The sequence below is a fragment of the Lygodium microphyllum genome, chromosome 12 (genome assembly GCF_053477565.2).
Source record: "Lygodium microphyllum isolate KBCC chromosome 12, Lygodium_microphyllum_v1.1.10, whole genome shotgun sequence".
Classification (NCBI taxonomy): Eukaryota; Viridiplantae; Streptophyta; class Polypodiopsida; order Schizaeales; family Lygodiaceae; genus Lygodium; species Lygodium microphyllum.
In genome coordinates, this window is record NC_141146.1 from 84,536,033 (window position 1) to 84,552,482 (window position 16,450).

At 39.9% G+C, this 16,450-nt stretch overlaps 1 protein-coding gene across 1 annotated transcript in view; it reads right to left on the reverse strand.

The window, feature by feature from the left end:
• Window positions 1-5,787: 5,787 nt before the first annotated feature.
• Window positions 5,788-16,450, reverse strand: part of LOC148027995 (Rhodanese/Cell cycle control phosphatase superfamily protein) — a 29,835-nt gene continuing 19,172 nt past the window's right edge. The window contains exons 2-5 of the mRNA XM_087689683.1: window positions 8,516-8,767; window positions 8,341-8,439; window positions 7,934-8,191; window positions 5,788-6,559 (exon numbers count right to left, since the gene is read on the reverse strand). Coding sequence (XP_087545809.1) covers window positions 6,179-6,559; window positions 7,934-8,191; window positions 8,341-8,439; window positions 8,516-8,767 — 990 coding nt within the window. The 3' untranslated portion in view covers window positions 5,788-6,178. The remainder of the gene's footprint in view (window positions 6,560-7,933; window positions 8,192-8,340; window positions 8,440-8,515; window positions 8,768-16,450) is intronic.

Consider the following 16,450-nt stretch of genomic DNA (forward strand, 5'->3'; position numbering starts at 1 on the left):
GGATCCTAAGAGTGTCAAATGCATTTTCCTTAGCTATGGGGATGTAGGCAAGATGGGTTACCACCCCTGGGATCCGCAAGCACGAAAAGTCATTCGCAACCATGATGTAGTCTTTCATGAAAACAAGATGCATATGCAACCTGAGAAGATGGTAGAGATACGCATGGTTATATTCTAGGAGGAGCCACATGCTCCTGCACAGCCAGTTGGACAGCCTGCACTTGGTACACATGGCCAGGGTGTTGGACCAGCCACAGAGCCTGCCATGAGATGGTCTACTAGAGAGAGGCATCCACCTGATAGATTTGATCCCTCGATGCATTATGTCTTGGTTACAGATGCAGGAGAGCCTCTCACATATAATGAGGCTATGCGCAGGGGTGACAATCACTCCTATGAGAGGGCTATGCAGTCTGAGATAGACTCCTTACACAAAAATATGACTTGGGATTTGGTTTCCTTGCCTCAGGGCAAGAAGACTTTGCCATGCAAATTGGTGTACAAGCTAAAAAGTACCCCTGGAAACCCCAAGCTGACTTATAAGGCAAGACTTGTCGCTAAGGGTTTTAAACAAGAGCATGGAGTTGACTTTGATGGAGTCTTTTCTCTTGTGGTCAAGATGACCACTCTACGCTTGGTTTTGGCCTTAGTCTCGCAGCTTGACTTGGACATGTATCAAGCGGATATCAAGACTGCATTCTTGTATAGGGATTTGCATGATGAGATATACATGGAGCAACCTAAGGGCCTTGCAGAACCTGGCCGGGAGCACCTAGTATGCAAGTTGAAGAAAAGTCTTTATGGCTTCAAGCAAGCACCTAGGGAGTGGTATCATAAGTTAGATGCCTTTATTCAGTCACACAGGGCTACAGCAGGAGTGCTATGGATCCGTGTCTTTACACGAAGAAATCTATGGCTCCGTGCTTATTTTGGTACTTTATGTGGATGATATACTAATAGTAGGGAAAGCTCATGATGAGCTAGATGCTCTTAAATCTCAGCTGAAGAAGAGCTTTGAGATGAAGGATTTGGGGTAGGCCTCTCACACTCTTGGTATGTGCATTAAGCACGACAGGCAACAGGGACTACTCTACCTCTCACAGAGGGAGTACATTCATAAAGTCCTTGAGTATTTCTGCATGCAGGACATAAAGCCTATTGGCTGTCCATTACCTTCTTATGTGAAGGTTTCACATGCCGATTGTCCACAGACGATCCACAGACAGATGAGCAAAGGGCCGAGATTGCCAAGATCCCTTACGCATCGGTCGTGGGCAGTTTGATGTATGCCATGATAGTCACTCGTCCAAATATTGCCTTTGCAGTTGGTGTTGTGGCACGCTATATGACTACACTTGGCAAAAAGCATTTCGATGCCGTAAAGGGTATCATGAGATACCTGAAGGGCACAACAAATATGTGTATTTGCTATGGCAGCCAGGATATAGGAGTTGTGGGCTAGACAAACTCCGATTATATAGGACATGCAGATAGTAGGAAGTCCACTTTCGACTATATCTTTACCTATGCTGGAGGTGTTGTTTCTTGGATGTCGAGGGTTCAGAAGTATACGGCTCTCTCTACCACTGAGACTGAGTATGTTGCGGCCACTGAGGCTTGTAAGGAGGCCATCTAATTGGGCCATTTGGTTCACACCTTGGGATTGATACTATACCTATATTGCATTCGAATTCTATGAGTGCTATTCAGCTAGCCAAGAATCCGATCTTCCATGCGAAGACAAAACACATTGAGGTAAGGTATCACTTCATACGTGGGGTCGTGGAGGACAAGTCTGTTGACCTTGTCAAGATCTCCACTGATGAAAATCTTACATATCTGCTCACGAAAAGCCTCACTACTGAGCGTTTTTCCTTTCTCAGGACATTGATGGGCATTGGATGAGACAATTTGAATAAAGGAAGGCCCGATCACACATTGTGACTATTGGAGTTCCCATTTGTGTCTCTCTCTCTCTTCTTGCTCTTGCTCTCTGCCATAGCTCACTTCCAAGCAAGCTTCGATCCTTCTCACCTTTCACATACATATAACTTACATAGGCTTTGTCCAAATGAGTTGAAACTTAACCATGGAGCAACAGAAAAAAGTGACAATATACATATGGCTCTCTTTGCAAAGAAGCCCAAAGATGTTAAAGAAGTTGAGTTTTTTAAAAATCATTGTTCTCCACCCTCAAAGACTCTTGGAGTAGAAAAACAAAGGAAAGCTCAATATGCATATAGCTTGCATACATTTTGTCCAAACAATATAAAATTTAACTATGGAGGAGCAAAAAAACAAGACAACATACCTGTAACTTTGTTTACAAAGAAACCATAAGATGTTGAAGAAGAAGTTGAGTGTTCAAAAGGTCATTGTTCTTGACTGTAAGAGACTCCCAGAGTACCAAAAAAAAAGAAATTGCATGTCAAAGAATGCACATAACTTGCATAGGTTTTGTCCAAACGAGATAAAACTTTACTATAGAACTCTTGATGGCTAAATCTAAACATGCAAAATCTGATGGAGTTAAAACAAAAAATCCCATTTTTAAAAAGAATAACAACTCAAGAGAATATAAAGTTTGTAAGCTTTGGTCCCTTACTACAATGAAATTTGAAAAGTGAGTTAAAAAACCACCAACATATATTTCTGTTTGATTTCAAAATAGAACAATTAATATTATGATTCATAAGCCAAATTGAATTGATACCTACTTCAATAACGCATTCAAACTGACATTACTCCATCCATAAATTGTTTGCAAGTTAAGTATCTCGAGGGACGCACGAAGAATGGAGTACGTACAACCTTCATACAACGGAGTAGATGACACTACGTATAGTGGATCATCTGGCTTCATAGAGTGACCTTCTCCCTGAACCGGTTGCAAAAATAGATGGTGTACCATGTTATCCAAAATCTCATCCTCTACGACTTGATGGGACATTTCATGAGGGCTACAAAAGGGAAGTACTTAATGTCATGCCAAATGCAAAAGAAAGAAAATGCTCCACACCTTAGTATACAGATTGTTGCGTCCCATCTCCATGAAATACATTCACATGAGAATTTGCAAGCAAAGAAGCACCCAACTTGAGAGTTTAAACTTACAATAAATTTATTTGGTTGGTTTCTATTCACTTCAGATGATCACATAAGACAACAACTCACTTCAGCAAGGACAATTGACACTTTCACTTCGAGTGATCACATTAAATGACAAAAATTAAGCAGCGTACAAAGAGTTAGACTAAATTGTATAATCTTCTTGATTGTATTTGAAATTATGTAAGTAGAAGCTCTCATGGCTCTTGGTGGATGCAACATATGGGCACTCAACACAATGGGTGTGTGCATCCATGCACGTGTGTGTGTGTGTGTGTGTGTGTGTGTGTGTGTGTGTGTGTGTGTGTGTGTGTGTGTGTGTGTGTGTGTGTGTGTGTGTGTGTGTGTGTGTGTGTGTGTGTGGACACTAGCCTACATGTCTACTAATTAGGGTGCCTATATATAGGCTTACAATGACTTAGCCTCAAAGCTAGCAAGCCTAGCTTAATCACATCACATGAAGTGCAAGCACATAAATTTGGCAAGATACAATGAGCCTAAGATCAATGGTGTTTTTTTTTTTTTGGCAATCTTGTTTAAGCAATCTTTTGAAACGATTTAAAGTTACCTTTTGGGAAAAGCAACTTGAACTTACCACTCTCACAAGAATAAGTGAAACATATAAATCTATATAAAGCATAAATTATTGTAGATAAATGGCTATTCTAATCTCAAAAAGGAGCTCAAAACGCCCAAAAACCTTGGAAATAATGGTAAACATGACGACCTAGTCTAGCTACATTATTAAAAGCTAATTGAGATCTTGCAAGCAAAGTTTTTTTTTAACAAACTAGTCCATGAAAGTTCATCCATTTTTTGGCAAGTAACTTGATATTCAAAGTAGCCTAAATTTACATAAAATTTTGGATCTATACAAAATGTATGCTATAGCTCATAATTCTCGTGATTTTGACCCCAAGAATGAGCTCAAAATGTCAAAAATGTTCTAAATAATTGCAAGTTGACCCAAGTTGCCTTTAGATATAGTCTTTGAGAGGTGGTTTTTTGAGCTCTAGGTTAGTCTTGCTAGTGCAGACCATGCGACAACTCAAAAAGCTACCTTCATGGGACTTTATTGAAGTACAAACCACCCTAAGGCTAAAAAAGTAGCACTTTAAGACTTTATTTAAGGTCAAAATAAGTCATATTTATAGCCATTTTCAAGGTGTTTGAATTTTATCAACTCATTTTGGAGTCAACATCACCAAATTACCCCTCCAAATAATGTTATTTAGAAATGACCCAAGAATCTAAACACTCATTTCATTTTTCATGTTCATGTGTGAGATGTAAGAATTCTTTTTCTAAAAACGTTAAAAATGGTCATGAGTTATCACAAACTCTCCTTCTAAGACTTTATATAAAGCTCAAATAAATCATGTTTACAATCACTTTTAAAGTTTTGGCCCTTCTCAAATAATTTTGAGATCAAAATCACCAAAATTTTGCACTCATGTATTTTTTTCATGGATCCAACCTTTTAAGTATTTTTGAAATCCTAGTAATTACCAAGTTATTTTCCCAAATGTTGGCATTTGATTTCTTTTCAAAGCAACCGCTGGAAATATGATCTTACAAGGCATAAGAATCCTCACATGTATAAGTAGGTTAAAAATACACCTTTTGTCCTACTAAGAAGTGATGATCCCAAAACCATGAATTCCTAATTGCAAATGTTTCAAATTATTGATTCAAACCATGAAGTCCTAGTTGCAAATGTTTCAAATTATTGATTGCATGGGTTCAAGGGGTTGGGATTTAGGAGTTCTAAGGCTATGTTAACAAATTAAGATGGGCATATCCATATAGGGTAGGTGGCAAACATAGATTAGGATTAGTAGGGGCACATGTCTCCAAAAACTCAGCTAACTAGAATTCTCCCTCAAAAGCTTGCCTAAAGAAGCTCACTAAAAGAACACACCCATTTGCAACCACATACCTACAATTGAGTCATGGACCTTCACAACTACAACATCTCTCTCCCCTCCCAAAACCATTGACCCCTAGTAATACATTAATGGAAACTACATCCCAACAGAATCAGATGATTCTAGAACAACTCATGGTCACTGGGCCCACATCATCAACAGCCAAAGGTGTCTCGCATCAAATCAAAATAAGTATGTCAGTCTCAAATGCTAACATCGAAGTCCTCTCAAATGGTGAGATGCCAATTGTCATAGTTAAGGCATTACCAATGAAACATACTGGCAGTCCACTACCACTTCCATATGCCAAAGTCAAATTAGTGTGATTAACCTGTGGGCCTATCAGCAATTCAACACCACTTTCATATACATTTGACATTGTCTTGCAAAAGGTCTCATGAGCATGGCAGGTCCTACTCCCACCATTTGATATTTCTTTGTTGTTGCCAATATCTAATTGATGGTCTTGGTGCATAGACCATTGTGGGCAGTTTGCCACCACCACCTTTGTAGAACATTTGGATGTTCAAGTGAAATGAGGAATTCAATAACAACCATGACAACAAGTGCAAGACCCTTTTCCAGCGTCTCTAATTTAGTCACCTAACCCTAGCATGATAACATCACAGATTGTGCAAGTACACAAAGTTGGCCAGATACAAATGAACCTGAGATAGGAGGTTGTCCCCACACAAGACAATGTCGCACCCATAAAGCAGATCCTGAATCTGACAAATATTTTCATTACAGCATAGAAAAGCTTGATTCTATGGATTGAGCCAGTCCAGTACCAATTCTCTCTTTCTACTGAGACATGTGATGGTGTAATACACTAAATGCAATACAAAAGCAACTATTTTACATCACACACCATCATGAAATGCTCACCACCACTTCAGAAGCTGTCTAATGAAGTACCTAGCTGAAACATTCTGCATTAAGAGGCAATAGCATGACGTTCCCATATAAGTAGCACAGTAGTACATGTTTTAATCATTTTGAACATCCAAACTCAGCAACCATTGCTCATCCATTCATTTAATCGAGGTCATTTGTATAAACCTGAGGTCTTGCATACAAATGATGCCTTTGTAAATCTCTCAAACCAAAAACTTTGGCTTATGCTGCGTACAATTTCTTCCTTAAGCAGACTTTGACAGTCTTAGGTCACCGTATGCAGTTCCCTTCTGTGAGGGAAGAACTGGATGCCTGCCGTTATTAGGTCCACCTACAGCTCCCCATACTTCAAACTGCCTCTGACGAGCTCTAGCCCTTTCTTTTTCTTTCTCAGACTTGGTATGAATACAATGAGGGCATGAAACTCCATCTTCCCAATCTTGTGAAAGCATATCTTCATCACTTACTGGCTTTTTGCAAGCATAGCACAACTTGTAAGTTCCAGGCTTCAACCCATGCTCCACAGACACTCGTTTATCAAAGACAAAACACTCTCCCTCCCACATGCTTTCAGCAGGAGGTATGTCTTCCAAATACTTCAATATGCCACCCTCAAGATGGTACACCTGTAAACAAACATACATGAATTAGAAAAGCTCAATAGCTTGCACAACCCAGAAGACTTGATCAAGTACAAATATAGCACAGTAAATGAATAAATTGACTGGCTAAATAAGTCCATGAAAGGAAACCGAGTAAGAGCATTATGTTGGTGACAGACAAATTCCATGAACTCCGGCAAGCTTAACAGAGAACTAAATCTCTTTGAAGTAAAAACACATTTCACCCAAGGGTATGGTGGATAATCAACTGTCACTTGCTGCAACAGGAATTGATCTCAACAAGTGATGTTTCTTTTGTTGCTGTCCATTCAACCCCTGTTTCTTTAGCTGTCCTCACAGATAGTTTGCCCCATCTTCCACAACCCCCTCATACAGACTGCAAGGTCAGTTGAAGAGTTGCAATACATGGTCAGTTAAGAGTTTCAACGCACTCTCTTTATTCTCTACCTCTCTATGTGATCCATCTACCACTCTGGACTTCCCCATTGTGTACCTCTCCATGCAGATCTATGAACCTGTCCCTACTCTCTGCATCTCAGGGGTGTCTATCTACCAATCCCTGAGGTGATTATATTGAACATTCAGGAGTACCCCTCTTGAGCAGGCCAATACCAAAAAAGAAAAACTCAATCCAGCATTAGTGAAGTTTGTTCTGGAAAATACGTGGACGCATTTAAGCGCAAAGACCTTGTTGTTGCAAGAGGAGAAAACCCTGAGCTATAAACATTGTATGTCTCATTTCCTATTTCCCACATTACTCTAAACATTTGTCAAGTTAAAAGTACCTTGAGGATGGAAAAGCTAGACAGCTCTAAGAACCAGATACATCATTAAGCTTTTAAATTTGTCTACTTTGAATCTGGTGAGAACTACAAATGTTCCCACCAATTCATTTGAGTGTGTATAATTGACTAAATTTGCGGCAGATTGCCAGCAGGGCCATGTTCAAGCACTAGCACCTGGGTCCAAATGGCAAGACTGTATAACTATAACCCTTATAGGCTGCTAATAAGTGTTTTGTAAGACTACTACTCATGTTTTGGCCCAAGTCAAGCAGAGGTAGAGCTAAGTTATTGTAACCCAGTTGGGAGCCAAATTTGGAAAGAATTAAAGCCATGCTAGACAACTGTATGGGAGGGGAACGTCACATTAATTTTGGTCTACCACCTCAAGTTAAAGAGAGGACAAGAAAAGCTTTAACAATTCATCAGAAAATGCATATGTACTAAAATATGACTACGAAGTAACAAAACAATGCAGCAGGGAACAAGCATTTGTAACTTTTATAGAGGCTAACTATCTAAAATCTCATCAATAAAGATGAGTCGAGAGTGTACTGAAAATAATAAAAGCACAAGTTTTAAGCCAAGGAGTTACCTCAGTAAAACCTTTGCTCATCAATAAGCTCGTTGCTTTTTCACATCTTATTCCACCAGTACAGTACATAGCAACCCTCTGTGGTGTATGTGTTGACAATTTTGGTGGAGTCATATCTGTCTGAGCATTGGCCATAGGCCCCAAAAGGCGCTTTTCCACCCATGAAGGGAACTCCCTGAAGGAATCAGTTTCTGGGTCCACAGCTCCTCTGAACTTCCCAATTCTAATCTCATAAGAGTTTCTCACATCTACAACCATCTGCACGATAACTTTTACACAACTTTTGTTGTTCTATTACATAACTCATATCTTAGCTCAAAAGAAGGAATAACAAAGAGAAACCAACCACCCACAGTAAGGTGTCCACAATCAAAAACAAACATATAAGATGGAGGAAACCAACATACCGTGCCCGGCTGTCTGATCAAAGCATTCCAATCCTTTGGCTTTACATATCTACCCACTTGATTCGTTGGAGAAACTCCATCCACACCTAGTGTGACAATCTATGCCAACAAAAAGTCTAATCACCATGAAGTATGAACAGTATATGCCTTACATACTAACGAATCTCTCATCTACCTCATTCTTTAGCTTTACGCGTACATGGCCCCAGCGAAAAGGGGCATCATCAGCAGCTGCCAGAGGAGATTTTGATGTATGTCCATGATGTATTTCCACCTCCTCATCTGTGGCAGGTGATTCGGTCTGTCTCAGGTTGGCCAGTCGCTCATCAGATTGGAGGTGTTCCAATACCTTTTTAACTGCAACTCTGGTGCCACAGATGCTTCCATTGATGCCCTCTTCGGCAAGTATAATACCTCCTGAAACACGCTGTTAACCATCACAATTTCTGAAGAACCTCAAATTGATTTACAGCTGGCACAGAACGGATAAATCATAAACATAGAGACTATGCATCTGTTATAGCTTAATTCTATGTTTAAAGACATGTATAGACAATGATTTTCAGCATCACTAAGTCATGGACCAAACTACTGTTAGACACAAGCACATTAGGTGCTGAAAACATTAGAATAATCTGAATAAGCATAGTAGCCACATCTCACGATATAATTCATAACACGTCCTTTGACGTATTCACTTGGTCCTGCGCACCTTTGGTGAATGATTCTCTCTCTTGCCAAATGGCAGCAAGCATAGAAGTGGAGAGTGTGAAGATATGCTAGGGTTTGAATTGAGAAAACACAAAATATACAAACACGATTAAAACACAAAAAACGCAATATGAAAAATACAAAACACAAGACACAAACACAAACAGAGAAGAGAGAGAGATCTGAAGTGAATGAATGAATGCTGTAAATGAAGGAAAGAATGTACAAGGTGCTGAAGGCAGAGCTGTCCAACAGCCGGTGATTCTCATGGGAGTGGGCTAAGAGAGAGGTCGATGTGTGTTATCCACTAGAGATGGATCCCAAGTGCAGCAACCACCAGTCAAAGCAGAGGCTGATGAAGAGAAGTGCTGAAAGCACAAAAATGACCTGCTGAAGATGATGGCAGCTGATCACTGGCAACAATGGGAGGCGAGTGACAACAGACCATGTACCAGCATGTACCAGTAGTCATTGGGTGCTGGGCAACCAGTGGAAGAGGGCTGATGACCAAAACCTGCAAGACAAAGATGAGGCTAGATGGTGGCCAACCTATCTATTTTTAGATGTGGAACGATCCTCCCAAATTAGGTTTTGCATGTGGGACAAGAAAACCCTCTAGAACCGCTCCTATTTAATGAGACTTTTGGTAATTTACTATTTTGGGGTTGTTTTAAAGAGCTAATCAGAGGGTAATGAATTTTTAGCTCAGCACCTCCTCTCAAGCACAAAATTGAGGGTGCACATCGACTGCCCAACCAATGACCTACTAAGACTACAGAAGCAATGGTTATCTTACGAAGGGAGTCTGTCATGAGGACATGTATTTTTGAAACCTCACTTAACATATGGATTAATTTTTAATCACATGATTAAGTAAATGTTGCACATGTGAGGTGCAACTGGGATTAAAGTAAATTTACGAGTCCGGGACCCAAAGAAATCATAGGATGTCAAAGGCAAAAGTTGCTATAAGTCATACCGCATAGGTACTTGGTGGTATCTGGTACCAGTTGTTAGCCTAGATCATCCATTTGGCCATAAGTGTCAATCGGTAACACTAGAGAAGTGGCGTTTAATGGTACCTAATGCTAATTTGATGGTCAAAGATGGCACAAAGACACTCGGGAATGAAAGTTGCCTAACCAATTTAATTATTGGCCAGTCAGATTATTTTTCAAGGCACTGAAATAATTATTAGATTAATTTTCAGTATTTAAAGGCTGAATATTAATATTTAATTATGAAAAATGCTAGAAAAACCATTTGGGAAGGCTGCCACTTGTCAAAAATGCCCATGCAAGACTGAAAAACGTCTTAAGAGGCTAGAGAGAGGCATTTTTATAAATTCAGCCTGCAAAAGAGAGAGAGGGGAGACTGCTAGCCTTATTTGCAGCCATTGGACGACCTTCTGAGGCTGCCAAGGGCAAGAGAAGACCAATCAACAACAAGAGATAGCATCTACAAGCTGTTGAGACAGGGCAGCAGCTATAAATGACTGATTTTCTTCGGTTCTTTGCATCTACAATCTGTTGTGGCAGAGCAGCAGCTGCATTTGACTGATTTCCAATCATTCTTTGCGACAAAACTCTAAATTTTCTCTCTCTACAGCTTTCCCTCTCATCTCCCAGTCATTTCATAGCCTTGCTCTGAAGATCTCAACATTTGGACCCTTAGAGGCTGAGAAATTTCAGATTTCTCTGCTGTAAACCCTAATATACAGTAGAGATTAGCATTTAGCAACAGCCTTGAGAATCGTGCCAAAAATTGAAAGCTCCAAGACTTGGATTGAACAGGGCTGAAGCTGTTTTTAGCCTATTCAAATGGAGAGACCAGCAAATAATTGAATTTGGGGCATTTTCCATTTCCATCAAAGCGGGTGATGGCCAATTGATTGCCCGAACCAAGGGGCAAATCGGATTAAAGACTTGCTAGTGATTCATCACAGCAAGAGGAGTTGGAATACTGAACGGGATTAGGAGAATCCCATTGTAAATCAACTTATTCTTCAATAAAGCTAAAGAAATATTTAAAGGGGTGCCAATTTTAGGACCAATCGGGTGTACATTGTCCAAGATTAGTAGGTAAATTTATATTTTCAGATTTGCATTAATTGTTTGCTACTGTAATTTAATTATAATCAGGGATTTACCACCCATCCACTGAAGGAAGGTTGGTTATAGAGTCCAAATAGTCACCCCAAAGAGGACAGGGCATCAAACAGAGTGCTCATTGGTTGTCCAGTGGCCTATCAAGTCCTACAAAGGTGGATGGAACCACATTAAACTTTCCTTTTTTCTGTTTTGGGGTGAGAATGAATATGGTTTGCGGGCTTTCAAGTAACTGTGCCCCGTAGGGAGAATATGTCTTAATCTCTAGTAGTGTGTGCAAAACCTATTCTTTTTAGGGAGCTGCTACTAGATGGGTTTTGAGTCCTTGTTTCCATTGGAGGGAGAATATGTCTTAATCTCTAATAGTGTGTGCAAAACCTTTTCTTTTTAGGGAGCTGCTACTAGATGGGTTTTGAGTCTTTGTTTCCATTGGAGGAAGGGGTGTCACCCTTGTTTTGACTTGCCTTTGCATCTTGTGAGTTCTCGCCACCTGTGGTTCCCTCACAAAGAAGATGCAGCCAAACCCTTCTCTAAATAAGAGTATGTGAAGAACTTGTGGACTTAATCATGCGGCCTCGTGTAATGCAAGAACTGACACTCAAACTCGTAGAAAATCGACAATCGAGGCAACAAGAATATGTTGAATGAACTGAAAGTATTTTTCAAGCAACTTATTCAAAAAGGACGTAACTCGATCACCATCTAACTTCAGAGAGCCAATAGTGCCAAATTCAACGAGTTAGCACCTATATTCAGCCAACTTGACTTTCAAATCGTTTCCTTCCTTAATAAAAAACTCCTAAGACTCAAAGCTATGATTGATACATCAAGTGCAATCTTGCACCACATAGGGGTCAATGAGATGACTTCAACGCTCAGATGCAAGGAGAAAATGTTGTAACTAAGATACAAACTCAAAAAGCAATCCTTGCATTAGTTCAACGTTAGTTGTGGCATTGCAAGCTCTCCATTGATGGATGTGATCAAAGTGAGCCACTCGAGGGTTTGAGATAGGCTCTAGACCAACAACTAGGTCCCAAACACTCTGAGATTCAAGTACTTGTTGAATAAAGTTTGACCAAGTAGTGAAATTCAAACCGTTAAAATGTGCCTTCTGTGAAGTCATTCTTGGCTGTAGTAAGAGTAGTATTGTAGGATGGGAAGATGGACAAGGTGAGTAGTGTAGGGGAGTGGAATACACTTGGAAAGTAATCCAGAGTACCTACCATACATGCAAGAAGTCTGCACAGTGGATCCAAAGTGAGAATGGACCAAATAGGCATGGGTGTGGTGACCATAGAAGTAGCCCATGGAGAAGAGACAGGGACACGTGGAGCAAAGAATGAAAATCCCTACGTGGGAGTAACCCATGGAGTGGGTGACAACACATCATAAGCAAAGGATGAAAAACCCTACGGGACTAAGAGTTCAATATGTGAGAAGGTAAGTGTCACAGCAAAGTGAAGGGAATATTCATCACCGCCATCCCATGGTAAATAGATGTGCTATCACGAGAACATGAAATTTTATTGCTTTGCTTAGCATTTGATTAAAAGTCCATCAAATGTGCTAATGTGACTTGTAAATGTGAGGTACAATTTCATTATTTCACAGTGTGAGAGCCAAGATCCCGAAACACCCAAAGGTCAAATTTTGGCCTAGACCAATTTATTAGCCACTAATGTTAGTGGAGACATTAGAGACATGACCTTAGAGACTAGGCATTAATGAATTAATTAATACCAACCTAAGGACTAATAAGTACTTAGGGATATTAGAAAGACAGATTGGCCTAGCCAATTTAATTACTGTCTGGCGAAATTATTTTTCTAGGCACTGTAATAGTTATTAAATTAATTTTTAAAATATTAATTCTAAAAATTGATTTAATAAGTTGGATAATGCTAGAAATAGGATTGAAAGGTTGCCACTTGGCAAAAGCTTCCCATACAAGTGGAAAAAACGATTTTAGGGACTAGTGGAAGTCTATTCCAACCATTGTGAGAGAGGAGGTTGTTTGGAGCCCTCCAACTACAAGTGACAACAACCCAAGGTCCTTTCGGCATAGCTGTTTGAGTAGGGTAGCATCAGTTTTTTTAGCCTTTCTTACAATGAAACTCTGAAATTCCTTTCTCTACAACATTCTCTCTCATTCTCCAATCATTTCTCAATTCCCCTCAATATTTTCCAATAGTTTGAGTCATCAAAGGAAGAGATTTTAGCCGATCTCTACTGTAAACAACAAAAATTATGGTTTTGACAGCTATCTTAGGATGCGTGCTCAGAAATGAAAACCTAGGACTTGAATTCCAGCAACTAAAATAGAAAAATTTAAGGGAGATTCAAGAGGCCAACCAGCCAATATCAAGCTAAAATTGTCTTTCAAGGAGTAGGTTGAAAGCCAATCCCCAAGCAAACGAAGGGGCAAATTGGTTTGAAGGCTTGTTGGTCAGTTTTAACAGCAAGAGGCACTTGGATTAGTAGAGGAGATCATAGAATCTTAATTGTACTCCATCTATTTGCAATAAAAGCTAAAGAAATACCTCAAAGGGTGCCAATTTTGGAGCCAATATGCTGTCCATTGTTCAAAAATTAAGAGATAAAGTATGCATTTCAAGTTATGTGAATTTAATACTTGCTATAATTGTTAATCAATCATGTCATTACCACCCTCTCCAAGGAGGAAGGCTGGTTTCAAGGTTCCATTGCTGGGATACTATCAACTCCCTTAAATTGGTGGGCCCGAGGCACCTGGTTGAAGGTCAAAAGTTTTACTCTAGTGCTGAAATTGTGTTCAGCTGAGCATTTACACCAAGTAATGTCCTCTTACAATGAGATGGGATCAAGCAGTGATGATGCATCTCATTCTAAAAATGCATATAATGAAGGGGAAAATGCAATGCCTAATTTTGGAATAGGCTTACAGCATGGACAGCAAGCTGATAATGTTAGTTTAGACCAACATCTGAGTCCTTCTAGGCCTATAGAGACTGATGAGCAATAAGAGGAAGAGGAATCTAATGACCAGTTTAAAGATCAGCTAAGAACAGCAACTGAAATGTTTGTGCAATTGGCAAATGATTCTCAGTTCATGCACTTTTTGAATCCCTTAAAGGGGGCAGCACAAGCAAGAAGAGAAAATTGTCTTCAAGAGCTTCAAGACAACAAGATGAACCAAAGGAAGAGCCTATACAATAGCATGATGTTCCAAATGTGGACAATGAGCATACGTAAATGATGCCAATGGGGCAATTGATGTATTTGCAAGGCCAACTTGGAAGTGCCAATCCAATGCTTTTTGAACAGCATGGCATACATTCAATTATGGGGCAACCAGGATACTATGGTGGTGGCCCTAGTTTCCATGCTATGGTGGATCAAGGACCACATACAAAAATGTATGGCACAACTCCTTAATGGTATGCAGCAACCAATGCATGGTGTGCAAGGCCCAATGTACCCGGATATGATTGGTAATATGCATAACCCCATGTATAGCAATGTTGGCATAATGCTAGGGTACAATGTGGCAAGTTTGGCAATGCATATATACAACCCACTATGTTTGGGACTCATGGTATTAATGCTAGTCATGCAAATGCTCCATTTAGTGTTGGTCATGAGGAAAAATGCAACTAGTAATGCATGCAATGTATGGGAAAATGTATCTTGGTATGGCTGGTAGTATGTGAATTCCCATGCACAATCACATTGCAATGGTCCAAAGTATGCAAACAAGAATGTTTCCTAATGCATTCAGTGCTCCTAGCATGTCAAATACACACGACGGGCTAATCAACTGGATGCAAGATTTCATGCTGATAAAGATAGAAGTGCAACAATGTGAAAGTATAAAGCATCGCAATGCTTAAGAGAGAAAAAGGCCTAGAACCTAGTATGAGAAATGCACCAGCTATGGAGAAGAGAGAAATGAGAGACTATGACAATGAGTGAGCCAAAGCAAGAGAGCCTACTTGCTGAACTGAAAGATAGGGTGAAAGTACGACATGGGTTTAGGTCATGGGTTGACATAACCAGCCTTCCACCAACTAATTTGAGTTAGGCTAACTTACTCTAGTTCCTAGTGTCACTACTTTAATGTCTAAAGACACGAGGTACACACACTACATTGACACTTTAATAAGTGTCTATACCACATGAATTACATGGGCATTGTCCAAAATTGGCAAATTCTAATAACCCCCTGCAGTGTCAATGTGATGAAGTACAAGGATCATCAATCGTCTAAGGGTAATAAGTTTAAGAACTTTCAAAAAGCTCCAAACTTCTCACTTGATAATGCTTTGGTGAAAATATCTACTAAATTCTCCTGTGTGGGTACATACATCAAGCTACTGTCTCCTACATAGCATATCTCTCTAGCATAATGGTAAAGCACCTCAATGTGTTTCATGCAAGGATGAAACCCAAGATTTCGTGCTACTGCAATAGTACTCTGACTGCCAAAAAAAATGGCCGTAGAAAGGACCCTCCAATGGTATATAGAGATCAACCAACAATCTACGCAACCATACATATTTCACTGTTGCCATGAAGCTGCCTTGTACTCGGCCTCACAAAACAAGGTAGCCACCGTAGGCTATTTCTTACTTAGCCATGAAATGCATGAGCAACCTAGAAAATAACAGTGTATGCTAGTAGACTGCCTAGTGTCTACATCACTAACCAAATCTGAATCACTATAAGCTTGTAGATGCAAGTCTCCCCCTCTCATAGTAACACAAAATGGCCATTCCCTAACTTCCCATCCCAATCCCACTCCATCTCGATACCGTCCCAATCACACCACAACATTAGAGCCCCCTCTTATCCCCAAATAATAGTGTAGACAGCCCATATCTGGCATAGCAAATGCATGTTTCAATTCAGCCTTGGAATCTGTAATTTTATCCTCTTTAGGTCTAGTGAGCAACATGTCATCCACATAAAGAATGATAATCAACAAGTCCCCCCCTTCATTCTTAATGTATAGAGTGAGAGCAATTAGACTATTCTTGAACCCTTTGCTAGTTCTGACCAAGTGGTAAATCCACAAGATCCCATGTAGAGTTAGTGGCAATAGAGTCTAACTCTTCTTGCATGGCCTGAATCCAATGTAAATCTTGCTGAGCTTTATCGAAGGAAGTACGCTCATCATCATCTAGTAGTGAGCTCATGAATACATGCTCATCACAATCATCTACCTCCATAAAATCAGCCAAATGGACCCCCCTTGCATCATGTGTTGCATGCCTAGCAGCACTTCTAGTGCATTGTGGTAAGGAAGCATC